The following is a 19,867-nucleotide window of genomic DNA, read 5'->3' on the forward strand; positions in this document are numbered from 1 at the left end:
GACTAACAAAAGGGCCTCAGCACTTTGACTGACAGAATTCTTAATTGTATCCACTCATTCATGACAATTTGATTAAAATATTACGCCAAAGTCTCACCCCCTGTTTGCTTCGATCCTCCAAATCTAATTTTGAATTTTCAGAAAGGAGATTACCTCCACAAGCATGACTGGGATGCTATTAACTTCTACTTAATCTTTATTACTGATGTGAATTTAACATATGTACCGCTTCGCTCTGCTCCTGTTGTTTTCCTCTCAAAAGTAACGTCTAGGCAATATACAAGCAGCGGGCATTAATTTTCACTTTGATATTCTGTCAGAGTCCAGCTCCCACTTATCTGTGAAGAAGAAGAGGTGTCTCTCAGTCTAGGGCCCTGATTAGGACATGAAACCTCCACCTTCCACTCCTCCCTAAGGTATACCTGCAGGGAGCAGCCTTGGGACTCCAGGTTGTGCAAACGCGGAGGTGTGAGGCTGGCCGTCCTTCCCTCCCTGCCTCAGTAGCGATCAGCAGATGCTAATCAGCCTCACCCTCGGAGAGGCTTGCACAGAAGAGACCAGCAGGTCTAGAGCCCTCCAGGCCACCCACTGTCCTGCCCTGTGCCTCAGAATCACGTCTGAGACAGAGCCCATCACAAAATAAAGGCAAATCAACAATCGGTAACCTAAGAATAAGAACCCGGACAGGCTTTGTGTTTTCAGGGATTTCTCTGTTTTCCATGTTTGTAGGTTTATCCTTTTTTCTTGATTTTTCTCTTATCACACATGGCACGTGAGGGTATGTAATCAAGGGATATGTAAGCATAGGAAAGTCGGAATCATGGCCTCCAAGGTATTGACAGCAGTTGCTTCATCCTGGGTGGGAAACAAAGGTCACAGCAGGTGCAGGGAGCTCCTTCTGTTGTGTTTCTCCCTATCTGTTATGGCTTGAATTGTGTCCCCCCTCCCACAAAATTCATGCGTTGAACCCCTGGTACCTCAGAATGTGACCCTTTTTACAGATAGGGTCTTTCCAGGAGGAATTAAGTTAAGATGGGTCACTAGGGTAGGCCCTAACCCAATACGAGTGGTGTCCTTATAACAAGGGAACATTGGAGGCAGACACACACACTCAGGGAGCACTGCATGTGAAGATCCGAGTCTGCAGCCACAAGCCAAGGAGGGAGGTACAGGGGAGGGAGGCCTGGAACAGAGCCTTCCCTAGAGCCTTCAGAGGGAGCACGGCCCTGCAGACCCCTTAATCTTGGACTTCTAGCCACCAGCACTGTGAGAATAAGTTTCTGTGTTTAAACCACTTTGCTTAAGCTTTGTAATGGCAGCCCTAGTACACGAATACACTCTCCATTCCTATACTTCTTGAATCAGGTATCATAGTATTGCTTTGGAAAATTTTTAAAAGTAAGTGTACAATTTTTGATTCCCATAAATTACAACCCTGTCTTACTGTGTAGAAACAAAGCCTCACCTCCCTTTCCTCCTTCCTTCTTATCTCCTCTAGAGATCCCACTGACCAAACCCAACCAAAACCAGACAGCAAGGGAAGCCCCTTGATGAAGTTCATGAGAAATTTCACACAGGTTAGTTCCTGGGGCACTGAGCAGGGGGAGAAGGGTAGACAGGGGGTCTGCAGGAGCAACAGGAAGACGTGGGAGAATTTAAACTTGAGAGTGACCTGGACCATCTGTCCATTTAGAAAAATCACTTTGACACTTAGTCAAGAGCAGATCATTCTGTTACAGGACACTGAGGAGATGGGCTGCAGTTCTAGGTCTATGATCTGATCAGAAAGAAGGTGAGGAGAGACAGTCTACCCCAACTTTAAAAGGAGCAATTTGCATTTGGCTAATGTGGGTTCTGTGTTCCTGTTAAATACGGGACCTTGCTTGTGATAAGCAAGAACAAGAGCACAGTCTGCCACAGCTTCCTCTACCGCCTGTGTGCTTTCCGTGTCACTGCATCTACCACAGGCCAACCGTTGTGCAAGGCACTATTTATCTTTGTTGGAACTTCCCAGCCCCCAAAAACCACTGGTGTTTGAATATTTGGGGAAAATGGAGTACACCTAGAATAATTAATTCAAGATGTTGTTCTCCAAATCGTACATAGCCCAGATGCCTTCCAAGAGCTCCTTCCCTACAAGGTGAGGGTGTTAGACATCTGAATTCCCAGAAACTGCACAGAGCCTAGAACAAAGGAGTCACTCTGGAAACGCTTGTTAGATAAATGGATGAATGAATTGTTGGGAGAGTTCATTCATTCATTCTTTCATCAAACACAGGTGGGCCGGATGTGGTGGCTCACACCTATAATCCCAGTAATTTGGGAGGCCGAGGCAGGTGGATCACATGAGACCAGGAGTTCAAGACCAGCCTGGCCAACATGGAAAAACCCCATCTCTCCTATAAAAGTAATAAATAAAACACACTTGAGCCCCGACGATGTGTCAGGCTCTGGGTGCTTAGCCCACATAATCAGGGCCCAGGAGGGACTGGGAAACTTCTGGAAAGAGAAACCAAAGATGTTGTTCCCAAGATCAATCATAGCCCAGCTCCACATGTGAGGAGTGAATTCACCAAAACACTTTCAACACTGCTAGAAACAACAACAACCAGAAACAACAGAAAAGTCAAGTTGTGTTTGTTTTTAAAAGTACTTCTTGTTTTGTATGCCAGCGCTTTGCAAGAGACACTGCTGGCAAGGGCTTTTTAATAGACTTTGAAAAAAATCTGTTTACAACATTCACCTCAAAGTTAAAATAATATAAAACTTTTCCTTATTTCCTGCTTCATGGTCTTTTTCCACTTAGCAAGCGTTTGATTTATTTTGGTCCTGTTTTCAGTGGGGCTGAAACTAGGAGCATTTGATTAGCTCACGGGGCCATCTCATGGATAAAGAAAATGTGATATATTTACACAAGGGAGTACTATTCATCCATTAAAAAGAAGGAAATCTTGGCATTTGCTACAACATGGATGAAGTTGGAGAGTATTACGTTAAGTGAAATAAGCCAGGCACAGAAAGATAAATTCTGCATGATCCCACTCATATGTGTGAGCTAAACAAGTTGATCTCATAGAAGTAGAGAGTACAACAGTGGTTACCAGAGACTTGGGAGGGGAGAAGATAGGGAGATGGGGAGAAGCTGGTCAACAGGTAGAAAGTTGCAAATTAGGGAGATAAATTCTGATGTTCTGATGGGCATTAAGGTGACTACAGTACCCCTGAAGAATAATGTATTGCGTATTTCAAAATAGCTAGAAGAGAGGGTTTTCCATGTTCACAACACAAAGAAATGATAAATGTTTGAGGTGTTGGATATGCTACTTACCCTGATTTGATCATTGCATGGGGTATGCCTGTATTGAAACATCACATTGTGCTCCATAAATATGTACAATTATTAGGTATGAATTTTTGTTAAAAACTTCTGTTAAAAAATGAGCCAGCTGCTAGGAGTCAGCAGGACAGGGTTTGTCCTTTGGCTCTGGGCATGGAATAGAGCAGCTCAGGACTTCTGGGCAGCCCAGCCTGAGAGATCTGGTGGGACCACCTGCAGAACATGCCTTAACCCCAGGGAGACATTCAAATATCCAGAATATTTAGCAACTGGTAGACAGGACAAAGACCAAGCAGAATGAGCCCTGGTGTTGTGCCAGAGCTGACCTCTAGTGCCCCTTCCCCTGGTCAGGCATTCACTCTTTCATTGCTAAGTCAAGGGGAGTCCCCAGGGGGGTTCTGGGACAGCCAAGGGAGCTATCACAGCATAGCTACCTTCCAAACAGTAGATAAGTACTTCAACACGTAACAATGCATAAGCTGTGCCAGGGCCTTCCAGGGGATGGAGGCTGCCTTCTCCCCAAGACATCACCAATGCTGAGATAGATGGGTGAGAACTCAGAATTGTCTATTACACACCCAGAGGTCCTTGTGGTCTTGGGTATGTGTATCAGTTTTCTAGGGCCACTGTTACAAATTCCCATAAAGCTGGTGACTACAAGCAACACAAATTTATCCTCTTGTATACAGTTCTGGAGATCAGAATTTCAAAATTGATTTCCCTGGGCTAAAGTCCAGGTGTCATCAGGGCTGGTTCCTTCTGGAAGTTCCAGGGTGAATGTGTTGTTGCTTTTTCTAGCTTCTAGAGGTCTCCCACATTCCTGGGCATGCATTGCTTCAACTTCTGCCATCACATCACCTCTCCCCTGTGTGCCCAATGTCCCTCAGTTTCCCTCTATAAAAACTCTTATGATCACCTCAGATCCCTCTGGATATTTCAGGATCATCTCCCCATCTCAAGATCCTTAACCAAATCAGCCGTATACCATATTAGGTAACAATCACAAGTTCCAAAAATTAGGACCTGGATATCTAGAGAGGGTCGCAGGGAGCTGTTATTCAGCCTCCCACAGCAATACAGTAAGAGTATCTGGGTTCATGTTCCCGCCTCAGGGCCTTTGCAGTCCCTCTGTCAATAAAGCTCTTCCACCAAATATCAGCCTGCTTTACTCTCTCAGTTCATTAAGATCTCACTCAAATGCATCTCTTTGGAAAGGCATTCCTTGAGCACCTTGTCTAGAACTGCTCCTTTTTCCCAGGGAGGCATCTCTTCATCTCCTTACTCTTGTTGTGGTCCTCACAGCACTGATTGGTACCTCACGAATCAGGCAACACTGTTTCCTACCCATTTTCTTCACTAGAACATGAGCCCATGGGACAGAGATTTGGCTGCCTTGTTGACGACTGTAGCCATAGTGATTAGAACAGTAATAGGCTTATAGTAGAAATTCAATAGATATTTGTTGAGTTAATCTAACATGAGGATAATTATAAAAAACAACTTTGTAGGCTTTCTATAAGGATGAAAAGAGATGGCAAATATAAAAATGTTTCGTAAACAATAGAGTTCTGAATGACATAACTCAGCAAACATTTTTTTGAGTGTCTGTTATGTGCTCGATGCTGGGACATAGAATTAAAAAGACAAAAGTCCCTAGCCCTAGTGGAGCCTAAAGTCAAGGGCAGAAAGAGAACAGAGACAGAGACTCAATAGCCACATGTCTCGGTATGTAATTATAAAGTATAATGTAAGCAATGGGTGGATTACCTATTGATACACATAGAAACACCCCCAAAACTAAGCAGTTTACAGTAACAACAACCTTTTTGTTATATCTTATGGTTTTTTGGGTTAGCAATTTGAGCAGGGCTCAGCTGGGCAACTCTTCTGCTCTGTGTGGCATCAACTGGGATTACTGGATAGTATTCAGCAGGCAGCTGGGTGGAGTGGAACACCCAAAATAACTTTACTCACAGGCCTGGTGCCTTGGCAGGGATGGCTGGAAGGCTGAATCCAACTGCGTCCCTCTTCTTTTCATCTCAGGGTCTCGCTACATGGTCTACTCAGGGCTCCAGAAGACCACAGGGGAAGCTTCTAGCCCTCTGGAAGTCCAGGCTCAGAACTGTCACAGTGCCATTTCTACCATACTCTACTGGTGAAAGCAGTCACAGACTGGCCCAGATTCATCAGAAGAAAAGTCTACTCCTTTTCACAGCAGGAGCGGTGTCAGAGAACAGCAGCCACACTCCGCCCACCACAAACATCATAAAGGAAAAGTACCAGGTATACATGTAACCAAGGAGCTGAGTTTCCATCAGGGAGATGAGGTAGGTGTTTCTGGGGTCTATGTGTAGAAGCTGAGAAGGAGAATGAGGTGGGAGGGAGGGTGTTCCTGACAGAAGGAATGGTGTATGCAAAGAAGAAACTGTAGCAGAAAACAGCTCGGCCAGTGTGAGGAACTAGAAAATTCCTGGGGGCAGGGGTGGGAAGGGGCAGGAGATATGGGCAGGAGCCAGGCCACAAGGGCCTGCTTGTAAGTTTCCAAACCCACTCTGTGTCTCAGTTGCTCCATCATTAAAAGGGCGGTAATAATTTTAACCAACCTCATAATGTTAGCCCATGTCAAGAACTTAGAATAGAGCCTGCCTTGTCATGGGCATACTCAATAAGTGATTAGCTGTAAATTATTACCTGAATTCTTTTCAAAGATGCCACTGGCTGCAGCAATGTGAGAAAGGGACCAGAGAAGGTCCCGGTCTGCTGCTGCCATCCCTGATCTGTTGTTGTCTCCTACTTGCTTCCTGCTCTTTGAGCCTCTGCCCAGCTCCTTCAAACTGATGTTTTGGGGTTCCCTGTCTGCTTGCCTTATCACATGGAGTCCAGGCATAAAAGACCCTTACTTCTTTCCTCCACATGCATTATCTCCCCAGGAGCAATTTACATTGAGACTTAGGAAAGGTCAGTACTTGTTCAAGTTCACCAAGCTATAAACCTGAAATGAGCCTGCCTGACCTCAGAGTCCTACTTCTCCACCCAGACACAGTACCAGAGCCTGTCTGGGCGCATTGCCAGTGGCTGGGGCTGAGCAAGTCCTACGGCACGTGAACTCAGCCCCAGCTTCCAGAACCTTTGCCCAAATTCAGGGCCTGTCCAGGCGGGGGCGGAAATCAGGGATTCAGGACACCCACAGTACAGAAATTATGATCGTCAGCTCTGGGGAAAGAAGAGGAGAATGAGGAGGAACTTATGTGGCAGACACTCAGGCCATGGCCCCAGGCCTGGAAGAATCTGCAGGTTCATTAAAGGTGCATAAAGCAGTACCCAGCTTTTTAGCTGGGCACAGGCCTACAAGCACCAACACCTGCCAGCCTTAGGCAGCCCTTGCCTGTAAACCCAGCATCAAGCTCACTGTGGCCTTTTGCAAAGCAGAGTGAGTTATCGGATGTTCTCTTCCAACATGAGACATAAATGCTGGGTACTACGTGCTTTGAGAACTCCCCTCTTTCTCCCTGTTTCTCAGTTAGGGTATAAATAGGCAATGGAGACACAGTAGAGGTTTTTGAGTTAATGGCAGCTGATAAGGCAAGACACTCAGGGTTTGGGGAGTATACCAGCTCGATAACCATCAGGAAGCGATTTACCCTTTCAGAGCCTCAGTGCCTTCATCAGGAATATGGAGATAGAAAACTTCTTTCCCCATATGGTTGCCATGAGGGTTAGCAATAACCAATAGTGCTGCCCCTGACTAAGAAATCGATTTTTTTTTTTTTTTGAGATAAAGTCTCACTCTGTTGCCCAGGCTGGAGTACAATAGTGCTGTCATGTTCCCTGAAACCTCCACCTCCTGGGTTCAAGTGATTCTCCTGCCTCAACCTCCCAAGTAGCTGGGATTACAGGCACCCGCCACCACACTCAGCTAATTTTGTATTTTAGTAGAGATGGGGTTTCACCATGTGGACCAGGCTAGTCTTGAACTCTTGACCTCAGGACCTCCTGCCTCAGCCTCCCAAAGTGCTGGGATTATAGGGGTGAGCCACCACACCCAGCCAAGAAATCAATCATTTGTAACTGTTGCAAGTGTATTGTTATCACTGCCTTGTAGGCGCCTAAAGAAATGAGTGGCACTTCGTGTGTTTTCCTTCTATTACATTAAGTATTTTTGGACCCACTTACCTGTATGACTTTTCTGAATGTGTCATTTGTTCTGACTCATTTGCATCAGGAGTTTCTTTTGCGTGTTCTTCCTAGGACTCATCCATCACCACCCGGCATGGTGCCTTGGTTCCAAAGACCCAGCAAGCACTCATGCACCACATCGCAGACCACCTGCATCTGCAGTTGACTTAATTAATTCTCCCTCAAAACCACCAGAAGTAGGCAGGAAAAGAGTTCTTAGCTCCATGCTGCAGATGAGAAAACTGAGAAACAAAAGGAAAAACAAAAAACAAAAAAACAAGCATGGTTCAGGTCACACAGCTAGTAAATGGCCAGGATTTGAACATAGATTTTATCACCCTCAACTGAAGCACTGGATACGTTTGCATAAGATGTGCATTCTAGATTTAATGAAAAGCATACATCTTGGGTTGAGTAATTACATTTCAGCATAACACAAAATGTCAAATGAGATGGTAGAGAATTAAACCGTCCTAAAATTATTCCAAAGGTGTAGCTACTTAAGAAAGATATTCTTTTTATCCTATAGCAATTCTTTAAGTTTTATTGAGATATAACTTATACACCATAAAATGTGCCTGTTTTAAGTATAAAATTGAACATTTTTAGTATATTTACGGAGTTGTGCAACCATCACCTCCATCTAATTATAGAACATTGACAGACAGCGCTGGTAGGATGTGTCAAGATCGGTTGAAAATGCTCTTTTAGAAGGGAGCTTAGCAATATGTATCGAAGCTTAATGCTACTCATGACAAAAATGAAAACTTCTCAACATAAAAAGTTCTGCTGAAGTTAAAACGTTATATACACTAGGTTGTGCATTTTAGAATTTATCATCACTGAAAATTGAAAAGATTCTAAATTCTGCCAAATCCAGAAATATTTGCCTAGATGATATCACTTTCTCCTCACAGAATATTCTGTCATTAATAGTCATGGTTGTCATATAACCCAGGTCTATGTTAAGATTTCTAGGATGCAAGGTGGCAAATAAAGCATTTGATAAATGGAAAACAATAAAAATTCAACATAACACACTAGAACATAACATCCAAAAATGAAAATATTTAGTAGATGGTATAGAATCTTGATTACAGATTTTGTCCTCAATTTTCATGCATTCATTTAGTATGTTGTTGTCCAAAGTCTACCAAGGATGGCTGTGGTCACCCAGGGTGCTGGCCCCCATGGGCCTTGTTCCAGATGTGGCCCCCTCCCTGCCCTTCCTTGTTCCTGTACCTTCCCTTCCTAGATAACTTAGGGTTTCAATGACTATATCCACATTCTATAGGAGAGACCTATGAACAACAGCTGGCCAGAAAATTAAAGGAATATAATAAGTGTCCATTGAAAACGAAAAAAAAATTGGGTTCAATGCTACACAAAGAATGAGAACCAGATCCACGCACACAAGCTCCCCACACGCACATCTGGCACCCACTTACGGATGCTGTCAGTGTGTGAGCAGTAATGCTCAGCTTTCAATGTGAGGTATGTCGAATGGTTTGTGGTTATTTTAAGCAGTAGCTTTTTTTTTTTTTTTTTTTGCCAGTTCATAAATTCCTTCTATTGTCAATTAAGTGACAAGCCAACGTAGATTTCAGGCCACTGGGGTCCTCCTGCATTGTCCTAGACCTGGGCATAGTGAGAGGAGGCATGACCACCTTCTGTGCACAAAAGAGAAAACATGCCATGTCCCTCAGCACTAGCTCATCACTGGTCCCAGACAGGCCTGCCTAGGTAACAGCCATTGTGGATTCCGCCAAATGCAAGACTCGACTGTCATAGTCCACATCAGAGACAAAGACCAGGGGAAGCCCCAGCCATGTTCCTTCTGCAAGCAGCTGAAAAAGGATGCCAGCCGACCTGCCCAACAATGTTCTCAGGAACACGCAACCTCATCCAATACAATTCCCAAGGAGCTGCCTTCTACCCAGTTTTGGAGAAGGAAGATGACAACTCAGAAAAGAAACCCCCTATGCAAAGGAGGAGGGATGATTCCATGATGAAAATGAAATGCTGGCTGCACTTGAGTGTCCTGTGAGTCATTTGATTTTTCGGAAAGTATATATTGAGACCTAAAATGTTCTCTCCAACCTCCTAATAGGTGTAAAGAAACATTAAAAAGTCTTTTTGGTTCATTCTTCTTGTCAGTGGTGCCCCAAATTGACACACTCCCCCATTTGTCTTTCTGCATACATTTCCCGAGGATCTGGGAGGTGTGCCACCTGTGCCAGGTGTTAGGGACACAGAGATGAGTAAGACAGCATCCATGGTGTAAACAGAGAGTGAGCAGGCTTTCATAGAAAAGAAGAAGTTTTGGGAATGCCAAGATTATCCACTGATTACAGAGGAGATTGAAGAAGACTAGGGCTTGTCCTGGGGTCACTCAACTTCTCCCTCCACCTACCTGAGCATTTTAGCCAGACGCCAATTATTTCAAACTCACCCTTGTCTGCCAAGATGAGTTGCAGACTCCCTTCAGGGAGGAACTAGGGTTTCTTTTCTATCTCTACTAGTCCAAAGCACACACTGGGGAGAAAATAGGTGCTCAATAAAAACAGCAGTGGTCCTGGCATGGCAGCTCACACCTGTAATCCCAGCACTTTAGGATTCTGAGTTAAGAGGAGTATTTGAGTCCAGAAGTTCCAGACTAGCCTGTGCAACACTGCAAGACCCTGTCTCTGCAAATAAAATAAAATAGAATAAAATAAAATAAAATAAAATAAAAAATTTAGCCTGGCGTGGTGACACACGCCTATAATCCCAGCTACTTGGGAGGCTGAGATGGAAGGATTCCTTGAGCCCAAGAGATGGAGGCTACAATGATTTATGATTGCATCACTGCACTCCAGCCTGGCCAATAGAGAGAGACCCTGTCTCAAATAATTATGTAAATATTTGTAACGCTGCAGTGATTTACTGAGTAGTGGAATTTATGCCAGCATCAAATGCTTTTCTTGGAGACCTACTCTTATTTGCTGAAAGGAGAGATTGTATTCCGCAGCCTTGCTTTGAGACTTTGTTGCAAGCCCTGTCCACATTCAAAAGCAAAGTTGCCCAATGAGGAGAGCGTGGTTCTTTCATTTGGGGAATTATTCAGTTTTGCATTCTCCCCTTGGTTGATCTTCATTCCCTTAGCTCATCCCTCACATCCCTTTAAATGAAATGTCACCTCATGCTTTTCTACCCATTAATTTGTCATCTGGGACATTCCGGGCTGGGCAGTTCTTGGTGAGCCCATGGTGGAAGATAAATACCCCTTTCAGCAACATTCCTGGGAATTTCATTGTGGGGGGCTTTGTCCTGATTCTGATGAAGGAGCACGCTGAGGAAATAGTTGAGGGCTGAACCGAGGAGCTGAAGAAACACCAGAAGTAAGATAAATTTTTACCATTATTTCTCCAGTAGACAAAATCATACAAGAATTATAATGGGTCCAATTAGGATTCCAACAAGTGGAACTCTCTAATGTTTAGAAAAAAGGAATGAGCTACTTTGTGTGGAATAGAACTCCCCAAGAAGGAAAAAAGTCTGCAAGCAGAACCTAGATAGCTCTCCGTCTGAGGCACTCACTCACTCCATAAGGAATTACTGTGCACTCCACAGGCCTGACACTGTGGCAGGTACTCCCAATGCAATAGAGACTCCTGTTTCAACGAAGCTTGTATGACAGTGAGTGAGACAGCCAGCCTATCAATAAACGAGGAAGTGGCCCAAGAGTACTCACACTCAGATGTGTAAACACAGCCGCCTTGTTCAGAAACACTGGTCGGGCACTGCAGAGCTATGAGCCATACTCAGTGGTCCCATTCTCAGCTTGCCGGGTAGCAAAGGCACTGTGAATGCATTGAAAGCAAACTGCTTTAAAACTAAATGTAATCCAAATTCAACGAGTTCATCAGTTCTTTGAGGAGTAATTTGGCTAATTGTTCAGTGTTTCAGATTCCTGTCATCCTCCCTTTCACATCCATGGATAGGAAGAGAGATGCGGGCTGGTATTTTGGCAGGTGCATCTCCTGAAGCCATCACATCTGGTTCCATCTTTGAGTATTTTGTTGGATTTTGCTGCTGATATCTGAGGCTGGTGGACTGTGGTCTTTCTCAGCTGGGCCAGAACCTGGTGTCTCCACCAGCTGTCTTCTACTGTCTCAGCCTCCCATTGAGCTCCTTCTGGAACTGCACATACCCAGGAGAGCCTGCCACTGCCACTCTGTCCTGGCCCTTTGCACAATCACTTTGCCCCTGCCACTGCAGGCCTAGTGACCAACACACTTACTCCTTATATCTTCCTGCCATTACATGTTGGTGTGCTCAGAGTCTAGCCTCATCTATGCTGTTGTCATTCTATTCAATGCACACTTCCTGGTGGTCTCACCTGACTCCACCTGCCATCTATCAGATAATGCCTTCCAGACCAAAATCTGAACAAGAATCCTCTTCTGATCTCCAACTCAGTTGCCAATGCCTCTGGTACTCATAGTCCTAGTAGACATCTCTGAAACCTGTCCCTAAAGTTGAAAGCTCCCCTTTCCCTCCAAGTCTGCTCACCTGTGCCCCCTGCCTTTGTAAATAGTGCCATTCACTCAGTTGCCTAAGGTCTCCATTTTAGGATGCCCCTTCTCCCACATCCCACACATCCCACAGTCACAGAAGTCCTGTAAATTCTGCCATGTTTATTTATCTTGGATCTATCTCACCTTAGACATTTCTTTGTCCAACAGGTGTTCTTTCCCTGGTGCACCAAGCAGGGCTGAACGTTCTGTGTCTATGGCATTTCTGTGCTCCTATGCAGGTGTACCCTTGACTCAACCATGAGCTGGTTGGGGGCAGGAACAAATCTCACCAGTTCATCTCAGTGCTTGCTACCCACATTTGGGCAGGGAGGGTGCTCAAGTCAAAGCACACTTGTCAAATGACTGAAGGCAATGAATGAGCGAATCTACGTCAGTAATTCACAGGTCAGTGGGCTTTCTACTAAACCTTGATTTAAAAAAATCAGAATGTGTGAGTGCCAGTAATGACCTGTTTGCATCAAAAATCCTCATCAACGATCTTTCTTCTACAGGAACACTTGGTTTTGTCTCCATGTGAAAAGTTATCCTGAAACAGGAGAGTACACAGAGGGACAGAGGAGCTACATGGGAGCTCTTTGTACTTTCTGCTCAATTCACAAACCAAAAACTGCTCTACCAAATACATTAAGTCTATGAAACTTTTTAACAGTTACTTCGAGGACAAGAACAATTAACTGAATACTTCAACCATTCATCTCCTTCTGTATACACTATCCTTTCAAGACAGTTCTGTAATGAAGGAAAATCAGCCTGGTGGATTTGAATTCCTTCTCTCTTGGTCTCAGTTCTTCATGCAGAGATCAAACCAGTACTATCCCAAGGGTCAGTAATGCAAAACATTCCAGCCTTTCCATCTTGAAGACCTCAAACACGTTGGTACCACCCCCGAAAAGAGCAGAAGTGTTTCCCACCCCTACCAAAACTGCTTTCAGACCATGAAGGTCTCTCCTCGCAGGAAGCTGTTGCAGGATTTCGGACTGAGTCCCTGGCCTTGGCTGTTCTTAAACATGAAACGTGGAATTCTTGAGTACTGGTTCAGAAGCGGCTCTGTGCCGTGGTTGGTCAGCCGCCCTCCAAGCACCTCCACGTGACCATCGCGGTGAGAGATGGCGGAGGCGGAAGTAAATCACGCTGTATCCTTGCCCTCGCCTGAGTCAAACTAATAATTACATCGCTCTCTGCACAGGACAGCACAAAGCTCAAACCAGGAGAGAGAGATTAGCTCTGCTGGGTGGAGGAGGGGAAGAAACAGTGGCCCCTCATCCATTCAAGTACTGCAGCTTTGCAAAGTGCCTTGGCATGCTGGAACCACCTTCCAGCCTTATAGCAAAGTTTGTTCATTTTCCTTGGGGAATCCCTGGTGCCATACATATCTTCTCTGTAAGACTCAGGGGAAGCTCTGAGAGTCCTCGCACCTCACTCAGACGGGTGGTTTGGAGGAGAGGAATCTTGGCTGTTGTTTCCCATCTGTAAAATGATGATACTGATCTGGAGTTAACAGAAAGTTTAGACATCCCTTCACAACTTCACTTCCAAGCATCTCGCATTCAATGGCTATAAACCCCTAAACCCCTGGATGAGTGCAAGAAAATGCTGGACGTGGTAGATTGGTCCCAAACATTTTCCAGAGATTCTGAATCTAGAAAAACCCTTTTCTTCTTTTTCTGGTTATTTCCCCCAAATTTCTGACCCATCTGGCATTGACCCATGTAGGGAACTCTTTCTGTCAGCTGAAGCAGGCTTCACGCCATGAAAATGGGAATATTTCCCATGACTGCATCATACTGTGATTTTTCAGGGAAAAAAAAATGCTCCTGCATGCCTCTTCCCAGAACCGGATTACCCGATAGATAAACTGAGCAGGCAACTGAGCATCAGCTGAACAGGAGCACCCCCCACCCAAAAAAAAAGAGAAAAAATTGTTTAGGAAGAACTTTATATGTGATATTTGCCTCCAAAATTATCAAAGTAAACCTCCGAGGATAAATCAGGACTTCCTGACATTTTCTTCCCTTATTTTATGTATTTATTTTTTGCTTTTAATTATATATGAAAGGGTGGAGAGGAGCCATCATCATCTTTTTGATGTTTAAGGCCTCTAACGTTTTTTCCTCAGATCCTACAACGATCATGCCTTAAACGGGAGGCAAAGAAGCATTTGAAAGATTCAGGGCATCTTGGGGGTGCAGAGGGAGGTATGCACTGAGCCCAGAGAAGGGAAGGGTGGCTGGAGGCACTGGCTGGTGGAAGGGCAGGCCTGGGGACAGCTCCGTAGCTAATCTGCACGGCAGTGCATCCCAGTAGTTAAGCAGGTGGATGGTCACTGGGTTCAAATCTTGGCTCCATCATTGGCTGGATGGGTGACCTCAGGCAAAGGACTTGGCCTCATCATACCTTACTCTCCCCATCTCATAGAATTGTTCGGAGGAGTAAATGCAGGCAAGGTGAAGGGAAAGCGGCACACAGGCAGGAGGATGAGGGAGGAAGGAAGGCCCCAAACAACTTCCAGATTCCTGCCTGGGATGGGTGAATCTGGGATTCACCCTCAATCTCCCACTGGGATTGAGTGCACTTTGGGGCCACTCAAGCCCTGAGTGAGATTCTTCTACAGGGACATACTCCAGTCTTTGGAGAGCTACTTGGGATCCATGGTTGCCTTCAGCGCTGTGGGGTCCATCGCGGGCACCCGGGTGAGTTGTCTTCTCCTCTGTACTAGCTAATATTCCCCACCCTGCCTTGCACACCGGAGGCTCTCGCATGGGACCACCCCCTGCCCACCAGCCGATGGGAGGCACCAGCAGGCTGCAGGTGGTAGTAACTCTATTATCCTACCAATCACTGCACTTGCCCCTTGAGGCTGGTAATGGGGGGTGAGTACTAGCCCCTGATGAGGGTAAGGGCCCCCAGCTGCCACTGGCCCCAGTGTGCAGCTCCATCCTGTGCTGGTTCCCTTCACCTTTGTAAGTAGTCCCTCCATCCAGCTCTCCTTTCTGACCCTCTGTGATGGCCACATCTTGTCCTGCATAACTCTCCTTCTCTGCCCCCAAAACCTCTTCCCCCTCCTCTCGTGGAGCTCCTTGCTATTCAACAGTAAGACCAGACCCCTTGAGATCCCACCAGGGGCACTAAATCCAAAAGGAAAGCATGCATGAAGGAGCCGTGATAAACCCCAAGGAGAAAGAAAAAACGGTCACATCCCAGATCCAGGAGACCCTGTGCCACAGCGCTGCAGGAGTTAGCATTCAGTGGCTATGGGAAGAGAAAGAACAGCTTCCCCAGGGGCTGCCCTGGAGCTGGGGTGCTGCTGTGGCCTCTGACCTCTCAGGGAGCCATGGAAGAGCTTGGTCTGGAAGAGTGTCCCTGAGGCTCACTGGGACTCTGAGGGCACAAGGGCCTTAGGGTGGGTGAGTGGACAGGCTTTAAAGAAAGTTGCCCCTTGACTTACAGCAAGAAGTGGAAGGTAATCTCTTGGGTCCAGATGTAGTGTGGAGCCCCTGAGTATAGTGACTCTCCATCAGAAGGGGACAAATATTTCCCTTGGGGCAGGGCAGGCATGAAATATGTGTTAGTCCATTTTCATGCTGCTGATAAATACATACCCAAGACTGGAAGAAACAGAGGTTTAATTGGAGTTCCACATGGCTGGGGAGACCTTAGAATCATGGCAGGAGGTGAAAGGCACTTCTTACATGGTGGCAGCAAGAGAAAATGAGGAAGATCCAAAGGTGGAAACCCCTGATAAAACCATCAGATCTCATGAGACTTATTCACTATCACAAGAACAGTATGGGGGAAACCATCCCATGATTCAAATGATCTCCTACGGCGTCCCTCCCACAACATGTGGGAATTATGGGAGTACAATGAAAGATGAGATCTGGGTGGGGACACAGAGCCAAACCATTATCAGATAAATTCCAGGGCAGTGCCTGTGAGTCCTGAGAGTGGTATCATGATGAAGAGAATTATATATGCTTGGAAAGGGCATCTTGGAGTAAGGAAGGGTGGCCATGCCCCAAAGCCGAGCTGCTTTCCCATACCCCTGGCCTGGCAGGTCATTAAGTAGTCTTGATCTCTCCCACCGCCCTGGCACTAACTGCTCCCCTTCTTTACTCCCCACACCCTTGTCCAGCCTTCTGGTCACCTCCCAGTAGCTGCTCTCTCTCCCTGGCACGTCTCACCATATACCCCAGCCCCTACAGTCTGAGCCAGGTCTTTTCTTCCCCTGGAGCACCTTCCTACCAGGCTGACCCCAGAACGTGAACAAAAAGCCAGGCAGACTAGAACCAACCTGTTTGTAAATTCCACCACCAAAGGGCTAAAGCAAAGCCTTAAAAGCCCAAAATTGCTAAGCTAACTCCAAAGCATGACTTATTTGCTTCTGTATCCCTGGAAGGATCAGCCCATTATATTTAACGGACTTTGATACTTCCTATTGTAGTACATAAAGGCTATTATTAAAATGAAAGATTGTTACAGTGAAGGATCTGATCCTTGCTACTTTGCTTTTTAAAGCTATCCAAAGCAATTGGTATCAGGACTCGTTGCAAGTTTTTCTGATTATCTGTTGACATTGTCTCATAAGGAATTTCTTTAAAGATGTAATTGACTTCATTTATTCCATGGTCTGGGAAGGTGCCTGAGGCCTTGGGCCTTAGCTGCAGGAGGGGGAGATCGAGGAGGCCCTGCGATTAGAGTACGTCCTTATAAGCATATTTATGAAATAAGAGCAATGGTTTGTGCCTGGCAGCTTGGAATCTAACACTGTGCCGTATCTACCTTATTTGCAGGATTAGAAGCCATTAATTCCTGGAATTGTTCTCTGGAGTGTAAGTGACAACAGCTGTAGCTATCTGCTCACTGTCTTTCCACATGGGCTCCCCTGTACAAGGGATGCATGAACACACACAGTCAAATGGGATGCTGCCGATTCCACGTGAGAGCTAAGACAGGCCTGCCACCAACAGACAGACAGTCCCAGAGCAATCATCTGGACACTCGAGAAAATAGGCTTAGTCCTGATTCCCCTCTCTCTAACCCATTCTCAGGCAGGCACAGGCGGAGAGAGGGAGACTTTCCCATTTGCTCTGATCATGGAGAGGCACTTTGAAAGTATCACTCTGTCCTCACAAAGGGCTAAGTATCAGATTAGTCCAAATCTAACCTCTCTCAGCCTCAATTTCCCCATCTGAAATTAGGAACTTGATCAGTCATCTCAAGGGGACTTTCTGGCCCTTCAAATACAAAGCAAACTAACAAATAAAATCTCCTCTCCTCTATCATTAGGGCTGGGCTCAGTTAAAACTCAGAGTGAAAAGCTGTCAGAGAATAATTATAAATTTCTATTAAAATAGCAATTGTAAATGATTATTGTGTTTCAATAACATTGACTAGGTTTTTGATTAGATAAATTTAAAGAATAGAACAAAAATGTTATCCCCAACAACCAGATAACCCACGTTGGGTATAAATACAGCAATGGATGCATGGATGGATGGATGAATGGGAACTACAGTGCACATATCTTAAATTATTCAAGTAGTCCAGAAAGGAATGAAATGAAATGCAAAAATCTCTCTCTCCATCCCTCCTGCAAACCTGACTCCTCATCCCCCCCTAAAGCTACACTTTGCTAACAGTTCCATGTGTATCTCACCAAGAAAACAAAATTTTTTACACTGATACCAGCATCTATACTAACTAACATATGCTTACTCAAAAGGGAAACATAATATATTTGGCTTTCTGCAAAATTTTTCAAACATACAGAAAATAATATAACAGACATCCATGTATGTATCTTCCAGATTTAAGATATGTTTGCCTTATTTTATTTGCCTAAGATCCAAGAAGAAAGAAAGGATAAAACTGAAGAAAGGGAGGGATGGATGGGGGAGGGAGAGAGGGAAAGAAGGAAGGAAGGAAGAAGGAAGGAAGGAGGAAGGAAGGAAGGAAGGAAGGAAGGGAGGGGAGGGAGGGAGGGAGGGAGGGAGGGAGGGAGGGAGAGAGGGAAGGAGAGAAGGAGGGAGGGGTGAACAACAGAGATACAGATAAAACCCCCAAGTTCCATATCCTGTCCCCTCCCCAGAAGTAACCACCATCTTGAAGTTTGGTATGTATGATTCTAATGTACATTTTTGTAATTGTACTACATGGATTTATAGTCAAGAACAATATATTGTGATTTTGTGTATGTGAATTTCATATTGTGTAAACAGAATGATATCAACTATATCTTCTCTCAGTAAACATTCTTATTCATTCATATTGATGTAAATAGATCTAAGGCATTGTCTTAATCTACTGTAACAAAAATACCATACACTGGGTGGCTTAAACAACAAACATTTATTTCTCACAGTTCTAGAGGCCAGGAAGTTTAAGATCAAATTGTCAGGTGATTAAGGTGTTTGGTGATTCAGTGTCTGGTGAAGGTCTACTTCCTGGTTCATAAACAGCATTTTCGGGCTGTGTCCTCACATGGTGAAAGGGACAAAAGGGCTCTTTGGGGTCTCTTCTATAAGAGCACTAATCCCATTCATGAAGGTTGTACCCTCATGATCTTATCACTTCTCAAAGGCCTCACCTCCTAATACCACCACCTTGGGGGTTAGGATTTCAACATATGAATTGGGTGGGATACAAGCATTCATCCATAACAGATACTCATTTCAATTGCTTCAAAATGTTCTGTTGTGTGACTAAACCACAGTTAGTTCATCCATTCTCCACTGATGGACAGTTAGGATGTTTCCTGTTTTGAATTTTGTTTTTATTTTTGCAATTAAAAACATAATGAGTCATGAATAGTGGCTCACAACTGTAATCCCAGCACTTTGGGAGGCCGAGGTGCGTGGATCACCTGAAGTCAGGAGTTTGAGACCAGCCTGGCCAACAGGGTGAAACCCCGTCTCTACTAAAAATACAAAAATGAGCTGGGTGTGGTGGTGGGCACCTATAATCCCAGCTACTCAGGAGGCTGAGGCAGGAGAATCCCTTGAACCTGGGAGGTGGAGGTGGCAGTGAGCCGAGATCACACCATTGCACTCCAGTCTGGACAACAAGAGCGAAATTCCATCTCAAAAATAAATAAATAAATAAATAAATAAAATATAACGATAAGTGTTAGAGCTCTTCTCTTATCATCTGCATCTATCTCATTTTTTAATCACTTAGAAAGAATTGTATTGAATGGATATATCATAACTTATTTAACTTGTCTACTATTAATGATCAGCATATTAGTCCATTTTCATGCTGCTGATAAAAACATACCCAAGACTGGGCAATTTACAAAAGAATGAGGTTTACTGGACTTACAGTTCCACGTGGCTGAGGAGGCCTCACAATCATGGTAGAAGGTGAAAGCCATGTCTCATATGGCGGCAGACGAGAGAAGAGAGCTCGTGCAGGCAAACTCTCATTTTTAAAGTAATCAGATCTCATGAGATTCATTCACTATTACGAGACAGCACAGGAAAGACCCGCCCCTACAATTCAATCACCTCCCACTGGGTTACTCCCATGACATGTGGGAACTGTGGGAGTTACAATTCAAGATGAGAACTGGGTGGGGACACAGTCAAACCATATCCTTCAGTTAGGTTGTTTTAAGGATTGTGTTCTTATAAACAACACCCAAAGGAATATTCTTTTATCAGTTTTTGGGCATACTTTTAGGGAACATTTCTAACAATAGAATAACTGTGTCAATGAACCCATACAATTAAAATGTTGATAGATCTAACAAAATTATCCCCTGAAAAGTCCACAG

General features: G+C 44.8%; 1 protein-coding gene across 1 annotated transcript in view; it reads right to left on the reverse strand.

The window, feature by feature from the left end:
• Window positions 1-19,867, reverse strand: part of LOC117069714 — an 83,557-nt gene that overhangs the window by 4,039 nt on the left and 59,651 nt on the right. Inside the window, exon 4 of the mRNA XM_033188170.1 lies at window positions 532-665. Coding sequence (XP_033044061.1) covers window positions 532-665 — 134 coding nt within the window. The remainder of the gene's footprint in view (window positions 1-531; window positions 666-19,867) is intronic.

The sequence above is a fragment of the Trachypithecus francoisi genome, unplaced genomic scaffold (assembly GCF_009764315.1).
Source record: "Trachypithecus francoisi isolate TF-2019V2 unplaced genomic scaffold, Tfra_2.0 Lachesis_group3, whole genome shotgun sequence".
Classification (NCBI taxonomy): domain Eukaryota; kingdom Metazoa; phylum Chordata; class Mammalia; order Primates; family Cercopithecidae; genus Trachypithecus; species Trachypithecus francoisi.